General features: G+C 37.9%; 1 protein-coding gene across 1 annotated transcript in view; it reads right to left on the reverse strand.

Annotated features, from left to right (window-relative positions):
• The window catches only part of CSMD1 (CUB and Sushi multiple domains 1), a 2,074,203-nt gene that overhangs the window by 1,670,823 nt on the left and 381,461 nt on the right, over window positions 1-21,919 (reverse strand). Inside the window, exon 2 of the mRNA XM_086379826.1 lies at window positions 8,483-8,699. Within this exon, the coding sequence (XP_086235952.1) occupies window positions 8,483-8,699 (217 nt within the window). The remainder of the gene's footprint in view (window positions 1-8,482; window positions 8,700-21,919) is intronic.

A 21,919-nucleotide genomic window follows, 5' to 3' on the forward strand; every position in this document is an offset into this window, starting at 1 on the left:
AGACTCCACCAGAAAATTACTAGAGCTAATCAATGATTATAGTAAAGTTGCAGGATATAAAATCAACACACAGAGATCACTTGCATTCCTATACACTAATAATGAGAAAACAGAAAGAGAAATTAAGGAAACAATTCCATTCACCATTGCAATGGAAAGAATAAAATACTTAGGAATATATCTACCTAAAGAAACTAAAGACCTATATATAGAAAACTATAAAACACTGGTGAAAGAAATCAAAGAGGACACTAATAGATGGAGAAATATACCATGTTCATGGATTGGAAGATTCAATATAGTGAAAATAAGTATACTACCCAAAGCAATTTATAGATTCAATGCAATCCCTATCAAGCTACCAACGGTATTCTTCACAGAGCTAGAACAAATAATTTCACAATTTGTATGGAAATACAAAAAACCTCGAATAGCCAAAGCTATCTTGAGAAAGAAGAATGGAACTGCAGAAATCAACCTACCTGACTTCAGGCTCTACTACAAAGCCACAGTCATCAAGACAGTATGGTACTGGCACAAAGACAGAAATATAGATCAATGGAACAAAATAGAAAGCCCAGAGATAAATCCACTCACATATGGACACCTTATCTTTGACAAAGGAGGCAAGAATATACAATGGATTAAAGACAATCTCTTTAACAAGTGGTGCTGGGAAAACTGGTCAACCACTTGTAAAAGAATGAAACTAGAACACTTTCTAACACCATACACAAAAATAAACTCAAAATGGGTTAAAGATCTAAATGTAAGACCAGAAACTATAAAACTCCTAGAGGAGAACATAGGCAAAACACTCTCTGACATACATCACAGCAGGATCCTCTATGACCCACCTCCCAGAATATTGGAAATAAAAGCAAAAATAAACAAATAGGACCTAATTAAACTTAAAAGCTTCTGCACAACAAAGGAAATTATAAGCAAGGTGAGAAGACAGCCTTCAGAATGGGAGAAAATAATAGCAAATGAAGCAACTGACAAACAACTAATCTCAAAAATATACAAGCAACTCCTACAGCTCAACTCCAGAAAAATAAATGACCCAATCAAAAAAATGGACCAAAGAACTAAATAGACATTTCTCCAAAGAAGACATACAGATGGCTAACAAACACATGAAAAGATGCTCAACATCACTCATTATCAGAGAAGTGCAAATCAAAACCATTATGAGGTACCATTTCACACCAGTCAGAATGGCTGCGATCCAAAAGTCTACAAATAATAAATGCCGGAGAGGGTGTGGAGAAAAGGGAACCCTCTTACACTGTTGGTGGGAATGCAAACTAGTACAGCCACTATGGAGAACAGTGTGGAGATTCCTTATAAAACTGGAAATAGAACTGCCTTATGACCCAGCAATCCCACTGCTGGGCATACACACCAAGGAAACCAGAATTGAAAGAGACACATGTACCCCAATGTTCATCGCAGCACTGTTTATAATAGCCAGGACATGGAATCAACCTAGATGTCCATCAACAGATGAATGGATAAGAAATCTGTGGTACATATACACAATGGAGTATTATTCAGCCATTAATAAGAATACATTTGAATCAGTTCTAATGAGGTGGATGAAACTGGAGCCTATTATACAGAGTGAAGTAAGCCAGAAAGAAAAACACCAATACAGTATACGAATGCATATATATGGAATTTAGAAAGATGGTAACAATAACCCTGTATATGAGACAGCAAAAGACACACTGATGTATAGAAGTCTTTTGGACTCTGTGGGAGAGGAAGAGGGTGGGATGATTTGGGAGAATGGCATTGAAATACGTATAATATCATGCGTGAAATGAATTGCCAGTCCAGGTTTGATGCAGGATACTGGATTCTTGGGGCTGGTGCACTTGGACGACCCAGAGGGATGGTATGGGGAGGGAGGAGGGAGGAGGGTTCAGGATGGGGAACACATGTATACCTGTGGTGGATTCATTTTGATATTTGGCAAAACCAATATAATATTCTAAAGTTTAGTTCCTGACTTTAGAGGAAATGCTTTCAATTTTTCACCATTGAGGATAATGTTTGCTGTGGGTTTGTCATATATAGCTTTTATTATGTTGAGGTATGTTCCTTCTATTCCTGCTTTCTGGAGAGTTTTTATCATAAATGGGTGTTGAATTTTGTCAAAGGCTTTCTCTGCATCTATTGAGATAATCATATGGTTTTTGTTTTTCAATTTGTTAATGTGGTGTATTACATTGATTGATTTGCAGATATTGGAGAATCCTTGCATCCCTGGGATAAAGCCCACGTGGTCATGGTGTATGATCTTTTTAATGTGTTGTTGGATTCTGATTGCTAGAATTTTGTTTAGGATTTTTGCATCTATGTTCATCAGTGATATTGGCCTATAGTTTTCTTTTTTTGTGGCATCTTTGTCAGGTTTTGGTATTAGGGTGATGGTGGCCTCATAGAATGAGTTTGGAAGTTTACCTTCCTCTGCAATTTTCTGGAAGAGTTTGAGCAGGATAGGTGTTAGCTCTTCTCTAAATTTTTGGTAGAATTCAGCTGTGAAGCCGTCTGGACCTGGGCTTTTGTTTGTTGGAAGATTTTTGATTACAGTTTCAATTTCCATGCTTGTGATGGGTCTGTTAAGGTTTTCTATTTCTTCCTGGTCGAGTTTTGGAAAGTTGTACTTTTCTAAGAATTTGTCCATTTCTTCCTCGTTGTCCATTTTATTGGCATATAATTGTTGATAATAGTCTCTTATGATCCTTTGTATTTCTATATTGTCTGTTGTGATCTCTCCACTGTCATTTCTAATTTTATTGATTTGATTTTTCTCCCTTTGTTTCTTGATGAGTCTGGCTAATGGTTTGTCAATTTTATTTATCCTTTCAAAGAACCAGCTTTTGGCTTTGTTGATTTTTGCTATGGTCTCTTTTGTTTCTTTTGCATTTATTTCTGCTCTAATTTTTAAGATTTCTTTCCTTCTACTAACCCTGAAGCAACCTAGATGTCCATCAGCAGATGAATGGATAAGAAAGCTGTGGTACATATACACAATGGAGTATTACTCAGCCATTAAAAAGAATACATTTGAATCAGTTCTAATGAGGTGGATGAAACTGGAGACTATTATACAGAGTGAAGTAAGCCAGAAGGAAAAACATAAATACAGTATACTAACGCATGTATATGGAATTTAGAAAGATGGTAACGATAACCCTGTGTACGAGACAGCAAAAGAGACACTGATGTATAGAACAGTCTTATGGACTCTGTGGGAGAGGGTGGGAAGATTTGGGAGAATGTCATTGAAACATGTGAAATGTCATGTATGAAACGAGATGCCAGTCCAGGTTCAGTGCACGATGCTGGATGCTTGGGGCTGGTGCGCTGGGAAGGCACAGGGGGATGGTATGGGGAGGTTGGGAGGGAGGAGGGTTCAGGATGGGGAGCATGTGATTTTTTTTTAAATAAAATTTTTGAAAAAAAAAATAAAATAAAATAAAAAAAGAGTAGATCTACATATATATATATAAATGATTCAGTTTGCTGTGTAGCAGAAACTAACACAAAAAAAATAAATAAAAAATAAAGTTTAAAAATAAAATAAAATTAAAAAAAATAATAAAAGCAATTGTTGGGACTTCAAAAAAAAAAAGAATGAAACTAGATCACTTTCTAACACCATAAACAAAAGTAAACTCAAAATGGATTAAAGATCTAAACATAAGACCAGAAACTCTAAAACTCCCAGAGGAAAACATAGGCAAAACACTCTCAGATATAAACCACAGCAGGATCCCCTATGACCCACCTCCCACAATATTGGAAATAAAAGCAAAAATAAACAAATGGGACCTAATTAAAATTAAAAGCATCTGCACAACAAAGGAAACTATAAACAAGATGAAAACACAGCCTTCAGAATGGGAGAAAATAATAACAAATGAAGAAATGGACAAAGACTTAATCTCAAAAATATACAAGCAGCTCAATTCCAGAAAAATAAATGACGCAATCAAAAAAGAAGGAAACAGACATTTCTCCAAAGGAGACATACAGATGGCTAACAAACACATGAAAAGTTGCTCAATATCACTCATTATCAGAGAAATGCAAATCAAAACCATTATGAGGTACCATTTCACGCCAGTCAGAATGGCTGCAATCCAAAAGTCTACAAGTAATAAATGCTGGAGAGGGTGTGGAGAAAAGGGAACCCTCTTACCCTGTTGGTGGGAGTGCAAACTAGTACAGCCACTATGGAGAACAGTGTGGAGATTCCTTAAAAAACTGGAAATAGAACTGCCACAATACTGTAAAGTAATTAGTGTCCAATTAAAAAAAAAAAAAAAGCTCAATAGCCACATACTAAAAGTTGATTTGTTGATGGATATATAAATCATATATGAGTTTGTTTCATATAGATAATCCAAAATGAAACATACACTGTACACTGTTGCTTTGTTTAAAGTTTTTTTGTTACATGCTGCTGCTGCTGACATAGGTTAAATCAAATATTCTCACTAAATTTCAAGTTACAACATAAACATGAGTAATCCTTAACCTCAAATTCTGTTAGCTGGGGATTACATGTAAATCTTATGTAATCTATATAAAAAGGTTTATCTATTGTATTTGCACAAAATATATTTCTTTATATAATAAAGATATATAATAAAGATATATAATATCTTTATTATATATAATATATAATATAATATATAAAGATATATAATAAAATGATCAAGTTGTTTAATATTATACACTATCAATTTTCATTAGTGCACATTTTGAGCTGCTAAAAGCTGTGTTTGTACAGAAGTAACACAACCAGAGACCATGACAGCTCTAAGTAACTTTCCTAACAACTGAGTGAATTGGCAGCTTGCAATCAAGTCTCTCACAAAGGTGCCCTTTGTTTGAATTCCAGAGATTCTCTGGGTTGCGATTTAATTTTATTTGAGAAATAAACAACTGTTCCAAGATACATGGGAAACAAACAGCCTTGGAGTCTCCACCTCAACCTTATTAATTAGATTTCAATACTGTTATTATACAACTACTTTGTCCATTAACTAACGTTGAAATACTACAACCTGCTCACATATTTGCCCTAATAATGGAACATTTTTTATTTCATATTATTATGTTTCCTATTACATTACATTATTTATTTACTATTTCACACCATTCTTGATTCAAATTTTATATTTGTAAAGACCCTTGGGGCATGGCAACCCACTCCAGTATACTTGTCTGGAGAATCCTCATAAACAGAGGAGACTGGTGGGGGCAATCCATGGGGTTGCAAAGAGTCGGACATGACTGAGTGACTGAGCACAGCACACAGCATAGTACTTAGCAGTTATTATTGGAATTCTGTTTCTGATATGCTTTGGGAATTTGTTAGGACACCTGAAATGGTCACTTCTGTGGCCCAGAAGAATTATAATGTAAAAGACATGTACTCCTTGGAAAAGCAGAGACATTACTTTGCCAACAAAGGTCCGTCTATTCAAGGCTATGGTTTTCCCAGTGGTCATGTATGGATGTGAGAGTTGGACTGTGAGGAAACCTGAGCGCTGAAGAACTGATGCTTTTGAACTGTGGTGTTGGAGAAGAGTCTTGAGAGTCCCTTGGACTGCAAGGAGATGCAACCAGTCCATTCTGAAGATCAGCCCTGGGATTTCTTTGGAAGGAATGGTGCTAAAGCTGAAACTCCAGTACTTTGGCCACCTCATACAAAGATTTGACTCATTGGAAAAGAGTCTAATGCTGGGAGGGATTGGGGGCAGGAGGAGAAGGGGACGACAGAGGATGAGATGGCTGGATGGCATCACTGACTCAATGGACGTGAGTCTGAGTGAACTCCAGGAGTTGGTGATGGACAGGGAAGCCTGGCATGCTGCGATTCATGGGCTCGCAAAGAGTTGGACACGACTGAGTGACTGAACTGAATTGAACTGATTAGGATATCCACTCAAAGAGGCATTCTGAGTATGAAGTTCAGAGGGAAAGTTATATCATATAATAGAAAGACAAAAACATCTTCCTTACTCTAAGGACAGGAAACACATAGAATTGTGACTTGTTATTCATCTCAAATGAAAATTTATAGGTAACTGAGTAATTTGTGCAAACTCAAGCAGTTTCTTTCTTATCAGTCTTCCTTACTTTCTCTAGTTAAAACATCTAAGTGAGTAAGAATCAAGATTCACACATATAACTTACCAATATTAATAAAGTACATCAGAATAAAATACAATGAATCTAACTATTCTAACCTTAATATTTCTGCTGCTGATCCTGCTATAAAACTTAAAGTTTTCCTAAACTTTATAGTTATTAACATGTAAGTGTTAATCATTCAATCGTGTCCAAATTCTTGTGACTCTGTGGACTGTAGCCCACCAGGCTCCTTTATCCATGGAATTCTCTAGGCAAGAATACTGGAATGGGTAGCCATTCCCTTCTCCAGGGGAATCTTCCCAACCCAGGGACTGAACCCAGGTCTCCTGCATTGCAGGCAGATACTTTACAGTCTGAGCCACTAGGGAAGATCATTAACATATAAAATTATCATAGTATCAACTTAAAAACTTAAGGGAATAATAAATTGTTTAAAGATAGGTTCCGCTTCCCTGGTGGCTCAGATGATAAAGAATGCCTGAAATGCAGGAGACCTGGGTTTGATCCCTGTGTCAGGAAGAGGAGAATGGAAAGGCTACCCACTCCATTATTCTTGCCTGGGAAATCCCATGGACAGAGAAGACTGGTGGCTACAGTCCATAGGGTCACAAAAGAGTTGAACACGACTTAGCAACTAAACAACATCAAAGTTGAGAAAATTAGCATTTAAGACAGATTTCCTTTAGAATAGAATAGAATTATAGAAATTAAAAGAGTTACAGGGATTGGAAATATTAACCGATTTTTTTTTTTTTTTTTTTGCTGTTTGTTTTATAAGCAACAAAAGTTTATGTAATTATGTAACTACTTTGGAAACTGCTCTTCCAACCCCAAATAATGCCTGAACCTACAGGGTGAATAAAAATGACTTTGGATATTTTAAAATAATAGATTTGAAGATCATTTGTAGTTTTTCCCTCAGAACAGGAGTGCTTTCAACTGGACAGTAAATTAAAAACCACATCCAACAGAAGATCAATCTGGCTGCATCTGAGACCACTCCTGGGAAAGTTACCATGCAGAAACTGGGCACTCTTCCTCACAGAAAAATATATATATATTTTTTACTTTCACATGCAATAGGCTTTATTTTCATCAAAAGAGAAAGAATTACTTTTAACACAGAGTTATATGCCTTAATATTTAAGTTAAATGGATTATCTATTTTTTGTCACAATTCTTTGGAATTTTTATTACAATTCTCTCTGTTATTACAAAATAGCACTATTCCCTAGTAGGATCATTTATGTGGAATAAAAACTAGTAAATAACTAACAGAAGAGCATCAGAGAGATTAAGAAATCTTGCATCAAATTAACAAGTACTGCCTATGTAGATACTTTGTCCAAACATACTGGCCCATGCATCCTTGACAAGAAGAAAGCAAGCTTGGCTAAGGAGTCCATAAAGGAGGTAGCCATATGCAGTAAGTCTCAGAAAGGACAAGTGGAAAAGCAGACAGTAACACTGAAGATGGTACAGAAAAAAAAAAAAAAACTATTAGGTGTTTTATATCTGAAAATGCATAAAGAAATGCAATTAGAATATTTTGCAATATAGTCAAAATCTATTTTTAACACATTGACTATCTAGTTAATACATTGATATTCATATACATTCATGTTATATATGTATTAATATATTAAGAAATTCCAATGTCTTCTTTATCCCTTAGCCAAAATTAAAAAAAAAAAAAGATGGATATATTGTACAGGTACAATCTTGCTGATAAATTAAAAATATAACTTACAATCATCCCAGCAAATATTGTTCTTTCTTCATGGTGAAAAATCATATATCAAAAGAGAATGCTAATGAGCAATGGGATATATTATGATGGTGCAAACCAAAATTTTTCCAGAGCACAATATTTTTCCATGCTTTTATCCCACCCACCTCCTATGTCCTTTGTAGTGAATATATTCTATGACAATATCAAGGTTCCTTTTGTTCTCTAAATTGTACTCAGACATGTACCTTTGTGCCTTTTCTCTCAAACCCACAGTTGCTTAAAAACAATGGTGTATTGTAACTGTAGTTAAATTCCCTTGGCAACACTGTTTTATCCATCTTGAACAATTTGGTATCAATTAATGAAGTCAGTGATTGCTTTCAGTAAGAGGTTGTGCTTTTAGGGATTGAAAATATGGTGCACACATCCTCAATCTTTACTTTTTCTTTATAGTAACTAAGACGTTACTTTCTGATCATTAAATTCAAATTCTAACCTCAATGAAGTTTCAGAATCTGAGTATGTCAAACCGTGCCACCTGGTCTGTAACAGGAAGAGCCAACACCTTACCTCACTTTCAGATTGCCCTGTTGGAGCTGTCCATCATACACTGACAGAATATCGAAGTCCTCTTCCAGAGCAAAGGTGTGGAAGGACAGCTGTATCCGATTGCGCTCCCCCGTGATAATGATCCAGGTGCAGTTGGCGTAGTTGGGGTAGCCATGGGGGAACCCTGGGCTCTCGATGGTGCCATTGGGACCCTGAACTAAGCCCCCGCAGTTCTGACCTGGAAAAGAACACACATCAGAAAGCATATGAGCTTGGCCTGTCTTTAAGGTATTCTTTGTAAAATTTTCCAGCCTTTATGGCCATTTTTTTTTTTTTTTTTTGGTCACGCTGTCTGGTTTGGAGGATCTCAGTTCCCCAACCAGGGATTGAACCTGGGCCATGGCAGTTAAGTCCAGAATCCTAAACACTAGACCTCAGGGAACTTTCTGGCCTGTGTTCATAATGATTTATTGTGTGATCCTTCATGCACAAATGCTGAGTGATAAATTACAGCAATATTCCCTAGTGTTAAAAAATAGAGAATGCGTGTGTGCTCAGTCATGCCCCAACTCTTTGCAACTCCATGGACTGTAACCCACCAGGCCCATCTATCCATGGAAATTTCCCAGACAAGAATACTAGAGTGGGATAACAACAGAGAATAAGATGGCAGAGGAGTAGGTGGGCATGGAGTACCTCTATCTCTATGGATACATCCAGAATACACCTTTAGACACAGAAGTGCAGGCAGAACACCAGCTGAGAGTGGACAGGAGTACCTGACCAGTGGAAAAGAATATATAGAACCATGCAAAACTTGGAAGGATGAAGGAACTAGGGGGAAAAACAGGAATGTTGCTAGGACTGGACCTGCTCTCCGCAGGTCGGGGAACTGGAGCAGGGGTCCCATCCCCACGTGGGGGCAATTGTCTGAGTCAGAGGGGAAACATTTAAGGCTGAGAGTGAAACAGCCGATCTTTGGCAGCCTAAATGGAATGAAAATCAGACAGTCCTTGCCTCAGCCATAAATACCCCAGACAGGGAGGAGGGTCGCCTGGAAGGCACAGCGACTGGGAATTGGATTTTAGGGATTGTGGAGCAATCCCAGGGTGAGGGCTGGTGTTGACTGTGGAGGGATGGATCAAGGGGATTTGAGGGAGGAGACTGTGGTGAAAAAATGCCTGTGGAGGAAAGCCAGGCAGCATGGCAGCAGGGTGATATTACTGAGTCATGCGTAGGGGGTGGAGCCATCACCATAGCCTCCCTCTCTCAACGTGCCAGCATTGGCAGTTGAACAATAGAGAGGCCGGCCTGTCAAACGCCTGATGCATTTAACTACAAAGTAGGATGCCATCCAGGGTGCCCCATTATGTGCCTGACACACCAATCTTCAGAGTAGGACCCTAGCCAGTGGGACTCCCTCTATGTGCCTGACAAGCAGAGCAACAGAGAAAGACCCCAGGCAAGGGAGCTCTCTAAATGCCTGAATGGGCGGGGCAATGGAAAAGACTGGACAAACAGGCTTTCTGATCTCCAGCTACAAGAGGCTCGAAAAAAAGACTCTCAGCGGGCAATAACTCCTGCGGCAGAGGCAGTCCGTGTCTCTGCACACTTGGTGCCATCAGGGTCCCTGCAAACCAAGCAGCTGTGCCACCTTCACGCTCAACTCTCACTGGGTCAGAACTGCCACAAGCAAAAAAAAGAAGTCTACCATCTATGCATACAGGATCGCTTCAGTAGTTTTCGATTTTTTGCGATCTGTAGACTGTGGCTGGCCAGGCTTCTCTGTCAGGGAGGGGAGTTCTCCAGGTAAGAACGCTGCAGCGTATTGGCCAATATTGGTTGCTGTACCCTTCTAGAGCACTACATTTCCTTCTGCCCTAGCCACCAACTCTCTTGAGTACCTGGTGCTTCCAGAACCCCTGCAACTCAAGCAGCTGCACCACCTCCACACCTGGCCCTCACAGGGGCAAACCCAAATCATCCAGGGCACCCTCAGGAGCAAACCCCAGTGGATGCCCCACATGCAGAAGTGGAAATAAAACCACAATTTAAACCCAGGGGCAGTGTGGCTAAGGAAGAAGACACAAAACCTTCTCACCAGCTGTACAAGTTGTAGATTAAATCCACACAATCAACTAGGCAGACTGTGTCTATGGAATATGCATATAGGGCCATTGAGAGCTCCCACAAAACAAAATGCACCAGTTCTGATAGCTGTGGACATTGGAGGCAAGAACACACAGTAGGACCAGATTAGAATCTGAGCTGCCCCCAGGGCAGAGCCACAGATCAGCACAGTGCTGGAGGGCATCCTAGGGAGGTAAGGTGGACTGTGACTCCCAGGGAGGGAAAGTGACTCAAGAAAAACATTTATTATTCTAATGTTTTAATTTGTTCTGTAGAATCTTTTGGACTTTTCTCTTTCTTTTTTTCCTTTTTTCCCTGCTCTGTGGTAGTTGGTGATTTTATTGGAACTATGAAATCTAATTAAGCTTTTGAACTTCTTTTGTTTTCTTCTTTTCTTTTCACAATCACATTTTTTATTGCTGTTATAAACCTCTGCTTCTTTGTTGGGTTCTTGCAGTTCTGGGGAGGTTTTTTTTTCTCTCTCTCTCACTCTCTCTCTCTCTTTTCACTTTAAAAAAGCCTTTAAACCTATTATTATTTTTCTACATTTATCCCTTAGTTTGCTTTTCCCCTTGCAGTTAATCTTTAATGTATAAAAATCTTCATCTACCTCTATTTAACTTTGCATATCTATTCTTTCTTTCTTTTATTTCTCTCCTTTACTCTCAACATATTTGTTAGTTTTATTTTCATTGCTTTATTCCCCAATTAGCACCTGGTTTTAGTTTTGTTTTCCAGTCTGTTCTTTAGTTAGTTTTGTTCTGGTAGGTATAATTTTTGGTTTCCTTTGTTCACCAGGTCAATCTATTGTACTTTATTTTTGTTGGACTGCTTTGACTTTGCTCATGGGTGTATATGTATATGTGTATATGCCGTTATTTTAATTATTATTTGCCTGTTATGTAACTGCCATTTGTCTGGGGTTCATCTTTGGTTTCTCATTTTTGGATATTTGTTTTAATCTCAATACCATAAAAAACCACTTGTGGAATCTTTGTTCCTGACTGGGGATCAAGCCTGAACCTTTGGAGTGGGAGCATGGACTTCAAGACCCTAGGCTACCAGAGAATTAACCCTGCTTCTGCTGCTGCTAAGTCGCTTCAGTCATGTCCAACTCTGTGCGACCCCATAGACAGCAGCCCACCAGGCTCCCCCGTCCCTGGGATTCTCCAGGCAAGAACACTGGAGTGGGTTGCCATTTCCTTCTCCAATGCATGAAAGTGAAAAGTGAAAGTGAAGTCGCTCAGTCGTGTCTGACTCTCCGTGACCCCATGGACTGTAGCCTACCAGGTTCCTCCATCCATGGGATTTTCCAGGCAAGAGTGCTGGAGTGGGTTGCCATTGCCTTCTCCGAGAATTAACCCTAGGGAGTATCAAATAGTGAGAACTCACACAAAGGAAACCACTTTAATACAAGACTTGGCATCCCCAACCACCAGTAGCACCCTCTGCAGATTGCCTCATCTAAACAACAAACCAAACAAAAATACAAACCCAGTCATCAGCAGACAGGATTACCACCTCACTCAGCCTTGACTATCAAAGGAAAAATAAACACACAAACAAAAACTCAGCACAAATCTCACTCTATAGGAAGCTTACACAAACCACAGGGCCAATCTTAGGAGGGCAGAAACCAAAAGGAAGAATGAATTCAACCTTGAAGCCTGGGAAAAGGAGACCTCAAATGCAATAAGGTAAAAAACAATAATGAAAAGGCAGAAAAAGACTGCACATGTGAAGGAACAAATTAGAAACACGGAAGTCCAAACAAATGAAGAGGAAATAGCCAAACTACCTGAAAAAGAATTCAGAATACTTACAATAAAGATGATAAAAATCATTGAAAACAAAATGGAGAAAATGCAAGACTCAACAAAGACCTAGAAGAATTAAAGAATAAACATACAGAGACAAACAACACAATTACTGAAATTAAAAATACTCTAGAAGTAATCAATAGCAGAATATCTGAAGCAGAAGAACAAATGAGTGAGCTGGAATATAAAATGGTAGAAATAACTTCTAAGAGCAGGAGAAAATAAAAAGAATGAAAAGAACTGAGGATAGTCTTAGAGACCTCTGGGACAATATCAAACTCACAAACATTTGAATTATAGAGGTCCCAGAAGAAGAAGAGAAAAAGAAAGTGTGTGAGAAATTTTGGAAGAGATTGTAGTTTAAAATTTTCCCTTCCTGGAACAGGAAATAGTCAATCAAGTCCAAGAGGCACAAAGCGTCCCATACAGGATAAACTCAAGGAGAAAAATACTAAGATACATGTTAATCAAACTAACAAAGACTGAATGCAAAGCAATACTAAAATCAGCACGGGAGAAGCAAAAAGTAACATACAAGGAAAACCCCATACGCTTAACAGCTGATCTTTCAGTAGAAACTCTGCAAGCCAGAAGAGAATGTCAGGATATATTTAAATTACTAAAAGGGAAAAATCTACAACCAAGATCACAGTACCCAGCAAGGATCTCATTCAAAATTGATGGAGAAATAAAAAGTTTTTCAGAAAAGCAAAAGTTAAGAGGACTCAGTACCACCAAACCAGCTCTACAACAAATGTTAAAGGGACTCATATAGTCAAGAAATACAAGAGAAGAAAAAAGATCTAGACCTAAACAACCCCAAACAATTAAGAAAATGGCAATAGGAACATATGTGTGTGTGTGTGTGTGTGTGTATGTGTATATATATATATATATATATATATATATATATATATATAAAATCACTTTAAATGTAAATGGATTAAATGCTCCAACCAAAAGACACAGACTGGCTGAATGGATACAAAAACAAGGCCCATATATATGCTGTCTACAAGAAACCCACTTTGGACCTAAAGGCACATTTAGACTGAAAATGACAGGATGGCAAAACATATTCCAAGCAAATGGGAAGCAAAAAAAATCTGCAGTAGCAATCCTCATATCAGACAAAATAGACCTTAAAATAAAGAAGATTATAAGATATAAGGAAGGATACTACATAATGATCAAGGAATTGATCCAAGAGAAAGACAAAACAATTATAAATATCTCTGCACCCAACATAGGAGCACCCAATACATAAGACAAACACCAAGAGACATAAAAGAAGAAATTGCCACTAACATAATAATAGTAGATTTTAAAAACCAACTGGCACCAATGGACAGATCATCAAAACAGAAAATTAATAAGGCAACACAACTTTTATATAATACATTAGATGAGATGGATCTCATTGATATCTTCAGGACATTCCATCCAAATGCAGAAGAACACACTTTTTTCTCAAGTGCATATGGAACATTCTCCAGGATAGACCATGTCTTGGGTCAAAAATCAAACCTCAGTAAATTTAAGAAAATTGAAATTGTATCAAACATCTTCTCTGACCACAACACTATGAGACTAGGTATCAACTACAAGGAAAAAAAAAAAAAACAAAAACTATAAGCAGCACAAACATATGGAGATTAAAAAACACATTTCTAAATAGCCAACAAGTTATTGAAGAAATCAAAAGGGAAATCAAAAAAATCTAGAAACAAATGACATTGAAAACAGGACAAGTCAAAAACTATGGGGTGCAGCAAAAGCGGTTCTAAGAGGGAAGTTTATAGCAATACAACCCTACCTCAAGAAACAAGAAAAAAAAAATAGACAACCTAACTTTACACCTAAAACAACTGGAAAACAAGGGGAAAAATGGCAGAAGGAAAGAAATCATAAAGATGTGAGCAAAAAAAAAAAAAAGTAAAATCGAAGAAACAATAGTAAAGATTAATAAAACTAAAATCTGCTTCTCTGAGAAGATAAACAAAATTGACAAATCCTTAGCCAGACTCATGCAGAAAAAGAGAGTAGATTCAAATCAACAAAATTAGAAATGAAAAAGGAGAGGTTACACAGACAATGCATAAATACAGAGGATTATAAGAAACTATCATGAACAACTACATGGCAATAAAATGGATAACCTGGAAGAAATGGACAGATTCTTAGAAAAGTTCAATCATCCAAGACTGAACCAGGAAGAAATAGAAATTAAGTACAACTCAGTTACAAGCACTGAAATTGAAACTGTGATAAAAAAATCTCCCAATAAACAAAGCCTACAACCAGATGGCTTCACAGGAGAATTCTATCAAATGTTTAGAGAAGAGATAATGCCTATCCTTCTGAAACTCTTTCAAAAAATTTCAGATGAAGGAACACTTCCAAACTCATTCTATGAGCACACCATCACCCTGGTACCAAAACAAGACAAAGACAAAACAAAAAGTGAAAACCACAGGCCAATATCACTGAAGAACATAGTTGCAAAAATCCTCAAAAAATCTTAGCAAACAGAATTCAGCATCACAACAAAAAGCTCATACACCATGATCAAGTTGGGTTTATTCCAGGGATGCAAGGATTCTTCAGTATAATCAAGTCAAACAATGTGATATACAATATTATCAAATTGAAAGATTAAAATCATATGATAATCTCAATAGATGCAGAAAAAGCCTTAATCAAAGTCCAGTACCCATTTATGATTAAAACTCTTCAAAACATGGACACAGAAGGAACCTACCTCAACATACTAAAGGTCATATATGATAAGCCTACAGTAAATATTACTCTCAAAGGTGAAAAGCTGAAAGCATTACCCATAAGATCAGGAACAAGACAAGAGTGTCCACTTTCACCACTATTATTCAACATGGTTCTGGAAGTCCTAGCTATAGCAATCAGAGAAGAAAAAGAAATAAAAGAAATCCAGATCGGAAAAGAAGTAAAGCATTCATTGTTTGCAGATGACATGATACTCTACATAGAAAACCCTAAAGATAGTATCAGAAAATTACTAGAGCTAGTCAGTGAATTTAGAAAATTTGCATGATACAAAATCAATACACAGAAATCACTTGCTTTTCTATATACTAACAATGAAAAATGAGAAATAAAAATTAAGGAATCAATCCCATTCACCATTGCAACAAAAAGAACTGAATATCTAGGAATAAAATTTACTAACAAGACAAAATAACTGTACACAGAAAATTACAAGACAAAATGAAAAAGAAATGTAAAAAAGCAAAATGGCTGTCTGAGGAGGCCCTACAAATAACTGTGAAAAGAAGAAAAGTGAAAAGCCAAAGAGAAAAGGAAAGATATACCCATTTGAATGCAGAGTTCTAAAGAATCGCAAGGAGAGATAAGAAAGCCTTCCTCAGCGATCAATGCAGAGAAATAGAGGAAAACAATAGAAAAGGAAAGACTAGTGATCTCTTCAAGAAAATTAGAGATACTAAGGGAATATTTCATGCAAAGATGGGCTCAATAAAGGACAGAAATGGTATGGACCTAACAGAAGCAGAAAGTATTAAGAAGAAGTGGCAAGAATACACAGAATAACTATACAAAAAAGATCTTCATGACCCAGATAATCAAGATGGCATGATCACTCACCTAGAGCCAGACATCCTGGAATGTGAAATCAAGTGGTCCTCAGGAAGTATCATGATGAACAAAGCTAGTGGAGGTGATGGTATTCCAGTTGAGCTCTTTCAAATTCTAAAAGATGATGCTGTGAAACTGCTGCACTCAATATGCCAGCAAATTTGGAAAACTCAGCAGTGGCCACAGGACAGGAAAAGGTCCATTTTCATTCCAATCCCAAAGAAAGGCAATGCCAAAGAATGCTCGAACTACCACACAATTGCATTCATCTCACATGCTAGTATAGTAATGCACAAAATTCTCCAAGGCAGGCTTCAGCAATATGTGAACCATGAACTTCCAGATGTTCAAGCTGGTTTTAGAAAAGGCAGAGGAACCAGAGATCAAATTGCCAACATTCACTGGATCATCAAAAAAGCAAGAGAGTTCCAGAAAACATCTATTTCTGCTTTATTGACTCTGCCAAAGCCTTTGACTGTGTGGATCAAAATAAACTGTGGAAAATTCTGAAAGAGATGGGAATACCAGACAACCTGACCTGCCTCTTGACCTGTATGCAGATCAGAAAGCAACAGTTAGAACTGGACATGGAACAACAGACTGGTTCCAAATAGGAAAAGGAGTACATCAAGGCTGTATACTGTCACCCTGCTTGTTTAACTTATATACAGAGTAAATCATGAGAAGCGCTGGGCTAGAGGAAGCACAAGCTGGAATCAAGATTTGCAGGAGAAATATCAATAACCTCAGATATGCAGATGACAACACCCTTATGGCAGAAAGTGAAGAAGAACTAAAGAGCCTCTTGATGAAAGTGAAAAAAGAGAGTGAAAAAGTTGGCTTGAAGCTCAACATTCATAAAACTAAGATCATGGCATCGGGTCCCATTACTTCATGGCAAATAGATGGGGAAACAGTGGAAACAGTGTCAGACTTTATTTTGGGGGGCTCCAAAATCACTGCAGATGGTGACTGCAGCCATGAAATTAAAAGACGCTTACTCCTTAGAAGGAAAGGTATGACCAACCTAGACAGCATATTAAAAAACAGAGACATTACTTTGTCAACAAAGGTTCGTCCAGTCAAGGCTACAGTTTTTCCAGTGGTCATGTATGGATGTGAGAGTTGGACTACAAAGAAAGCTGAGTGCCAAAGAATTGATGCTTTTGAACTGTGGTGTTGGAAAAGACTCTTGAGAGTCCCTTGGACTGCAAGGAGAGCCAACCAGTTCATCCTAAGGAAATCACTCCTGAGTGATTGGAAGGACTGATGTTGAAGCTGACATTCCAATATTTTGGCCACCTGATGTGAAGAGTTGACTCATTTGAAAAGGCCCTGATGTTGGGAAAGATTGAGGGCAGGAAGAGATGGGGACGACAGAGGATGAGATGGTTAGATGACATCACTGACCAATGGACATGAGTTTGGGTAAACTCTGGGAGTTGGTGATGGACAGGAACCTTGCCATGCTGTGGTTCATGGGGTTGCAAAGAGTCAGACACAACTGAGTGACTGAACTGTACTGAACTGAATGAAAAATAAAAGATGATACAAACAGATGGAGAGATATTCCATGTTCCTGCATAGGAACAAACAATGTTGTGAAAATGACTATACTACCAAATGCAGTTGACAGATTCAAAGTGATCCATATCAAATTACAAATCAGATTTTTCTCATAACTAGAACAAAAAATTTCACAGTTCATATTGAAACATAAAAGACCCCAAAGAGTGAAAGCAGTCTTGAGAAAGAAAATGGAGCTGGAGAAATCAACCTTCCTGACTTCAGATTATACTACAAAGCTACAGTCATCAAACCAGTATGTTTCTGGCACAAAAACAGAAATATAGACCAATGGAACAAGATAGAAAGCCCAGAGATAAACCCATGCACATATGGGTACCTTATTTTTCACAAAGGACGCAAGAATATACAATGGGGCAAAGATGGCCTTTTCAATAAATACTGCTGGGAAAACTGGACAGCTATGTAAAAGAGTGAAATTAGAGCACTTCCTTACACCATACATAAAGATAAGCTCAAAATGGATTAAAGACCTACATGTAAGGCCAGAAACAATAAAACTCATAGAGGAAAACATAGGTAGAACACTGGATGACATAAACCAAAGCACGATCCTCTATGACCCAGCTCCTATAGTAATGGAAATAAAAACAAATGTAAACAAGTGGGACCTGATTAAACTTAAATGTTTTTACACAGCAAACGAAACTATAAGCAAGGTAAAAATACAGCCCTCAGAATGGGAGAAAACAATAGCAAATGAAACAACTGCCAAAGGATTAATTTCCAAAATATACAAGCAGCTCATACAACTCAATGCCAGGAAAACAAACAACCCAATCAAAAAGTGGGACAAAGACCTGAACAGACACTTCTCTGAAGAAGACATGGTGAACAAACATGAAAAGATGCTCAGCATCCCTCATCATTCAGTTCGGTTCAGTTCAGTCACTCAGTCGTGTCCGACTCTTTGTGACCCCATGAATCGCAGTACTCCAGGCCTCCCTGTCAATCACCAACTCCTGGAGTTTACTCAAACTCATGTCCATCGAATCGTGATGCCATCAGTCAACTCTTCACACGAGGTGGCCAAAGTACTGGATTTTCAGCTTTAGCATCCATTCTTCCAATTAACACCTAGGACTGATCTCCTTTAGGATGGACTGGTTGGACCTCCTTGCAGTCCAGGGGACTCTCATTATAACAAAAATTCAAATTAAAACCACAATGAGATATCACCCCACACTGGTCAGAATTGCCACCATCAAAAAGTCTGCAAACAATAAATGCTGGAGAGGGTGTGGATAAAAGGGAACACTCTTGCACTGTTGGTGGGAATATAAATTGATACAACCACCATGGAAGATTGTATGGAGGTTTCTTAAAAAACTAGGAATAAAACCACCATATGACCCAGCAATTCTACTCCTAGGCATATACCCTGAGGAAACCAAAATTGAAAAATACATATGTATCCCATTATTCACTGAAGCACTATTTACTGTAGCTGGAACATGGAAGCAATGTAGATGTCCATCAACAGATAAATGGATAAAGAAATTGTTACACATATACACAATAGAATACTACTATCAGAAAAAAAGGAATGCATTCGAGCCAGTTCTGATGAGGTGAATGAACCTAGAATCTATGATAGAGTGAAGTGAGTCAGAAAAAGAAAGGTAAATATCATATTCTAACATGTATACAGGGAATCTTGATAAATGGTACTGAAGAATTTATTTACAGGGCAGCAATGGAGATGATGACTTCAGCCATGAAATTAAAAGACGCTTACTCCTTGGAAGGAAAATTATGACCAATCTAGATAGCATATTAAGAAGCAGAGACACTACTTTGCCAACAAAGGTCCGCCTAGTCAAGGCTATGGTTTTTCCAGTAGTCATGTATGGGTGTGAGAGTTGGACTGTGAAGAAAGCTGAGCACTGAAGAATTGATGCTTTTGAACTGTGGTGTTGGAGAAGACTTGAGAGTCCCTTGGACTGCAAGGAGATCCAACCAGTCCATTCTGAAGGAGATCAGTTCTTGGTGTTCTTTGGAAGGAATGATGCTAAAGCTGAAACTCCAGTACTTTGGCCACCTCATGTGAAGAGTTGACTTATTGGAAAAGACTCTGATGCTGGGAGGGATTGAGGGCAGGAGGAGAAGGGGACAGAGGATGAGATGGCTGGATGGCATCACCGACTCAATGGACGTGAGTTTGAGTGAACTCCGGGAGTTGGTGATAGACAGGGAGGCCTGGTGTGCTGCAGTTCATGGGGTCACAAGAGTTGGACACGACTGAGCGACTGAACTGAACTGAATGGAGAAACAGACATAGAGAATAGACTTATATACATTTGGAGAGGGGAGGAGAGGGTGAGATGTATGGAAAGAGTAATGTGGAAACTTACATTGCCATATGTAAAATAGATAGCCAACAGGAATTTGCTGTATGGCTCAGGAAACTCAAACAGGGGCTCTGTATCAACGTAGAGGGGTGGGATGGGGAGGGAGATGGGAGGGAGGTTCAAAAGGGAAGAGGTACGTGTATATCTATGGCTGATTCATGTTAAGGTTTGACACAAAACAAAATTCTCTAAAGCAATTATCTTTCAAAAATTAATTGAAAAGAAAAAAGATAAATAACAAAAGCATAATAAAGATTTTTTTTTCAACTCCCTAAAAAAAAAAAAAAACAAACAGAATACTGCTGTGGGTTGCTATTTCCTTGTTCACAAGATCTTCCTGACCCAGTGAGCAAAACCTTGTGTCTCTTGTGTCTCCTGCATTGGCAAGTGGATTCTTTAGTACTGGGCTACCTGGCAAGGCCCAAAAGATAGAACATAGCCCCTCCCTAAAAAAAAAAAAGGAAAAAGAAAGAAAGAAAAGAGAGGAAAACATGCAACTTCGGGAAATTCATATTACAAGTTCTGGAATTTTTTTTTTTTTTAAGCTTCTTCAATATCAGACCACTGTATTTGTGAAACAAAGTTAGTACCAGTTATCTGCATGATGAAACACTGCCTATGAGATCCTTGCTGGGGAAATTGACAGATAATATAACCATTATATCACTCTCTAAATGTACACACATATTAACATTCTCAAATTAGTGTGATCTGACAAGATAATCATGTTCAAAAATCAATTGATCTGCACCCATGCTGGTCCAAGTCCCACAATAACAAAGAATAAAATGAGGCTACAGGAATCTCATCCAGTTGAAAATATAGCTGTTAAGAGCAATTAAATTTTGAAGAAATTCAGGAGCGGCCCCAGCAAAAGAAGCGGCCTCCCCTCTATGGGTGTCTTCCTGTTTATTTGGTGGGATTTACTGGATGACACAGAAGGGAGATGCTTGTAGAAATAATGGGCTCCACTAAGGAAAGATGATGTCCATATGTAGAATCTTCTCTTGTGTTGTTGGAAGTGGATATTTGCTATGACCAGTGTGTTCTCTTTTCAAAACTGTTAGCCTTTGCCTGTTTCATTTTTCACTCCAAGGCCAAGCTGGAATCAAGATTGCTGGGATAAATATCAATAACCTCAGATGTGCAGATAACACTACCTTTATGGCAGAATGCAAAGAAGAAGAGCTTCTTGATGAAAGTGAAAGAGGAGAGTGAAAAAATTGGCTTAAAAATCAACATTCGCTTTAATTGGAAAAAAAGAAAAACTCAACTTTTAGAAAACTAAGATCACTGCATCTGGTCCCATCACTTCATGGGAAATAGATGGGGAAACAGTGGAAACAGTGTCTCAAGCAAAAGCTGAGAGAATTCAGCACCACCAAACCAGCTCTTCAACAAATGCTAAAGGATCTTCTCTATACAGGAAACACAGAAAATGTGTATAAACTCAAACCCAAAACAACAAAGTAAATGGCAATGGGATCATATTTATCAATAATTACCTTAAATGTAAATGATTGAATGCCCCAACCAAATGACAAAGACTGGCTGAATGGATACAAAAACAATACCCCTATATATGCTGTCTACAAGAGACCCACCTCACACCAAGGGATATATACAGACTGAAAGTAAAGGGCTGGAAAAAGATATTTCATGCAAGTGGAGACCAAAAGAAACCAGGATAAAATAGACTTTGACATAAAGGCCATAAAAAGAGACAAAGAAGTGCACTACATAATGATGAAAGGATCAGTCTAAGAAGAAGATATAACAATTATAAATATATGTGCACCCAACATAGGAGCATTATAATATGTAAACCAAATGCTAGCAAGTTTGAAAGGGGAAATTAACAGTAACACAATAATAGTGAGAGACTTTAATACCCCACTCACACCTATGGACAGATCAAGTAAACAGAAAATTAGCAAGGA

Source organism: Bos grunniens, chromosome 27, assembly GCF_055505025.1.
Source record: "Bos grunniens cultivar Pamir isolate PY7600 chromosome 27, Bosgru_T2T1.0, whole genome shotgun sequence".
NCBI lineage: Eukaryota > Metazoa > Chordata > Mammalia > Artiodactyla > Bovidae > Bos > Bos grunniens.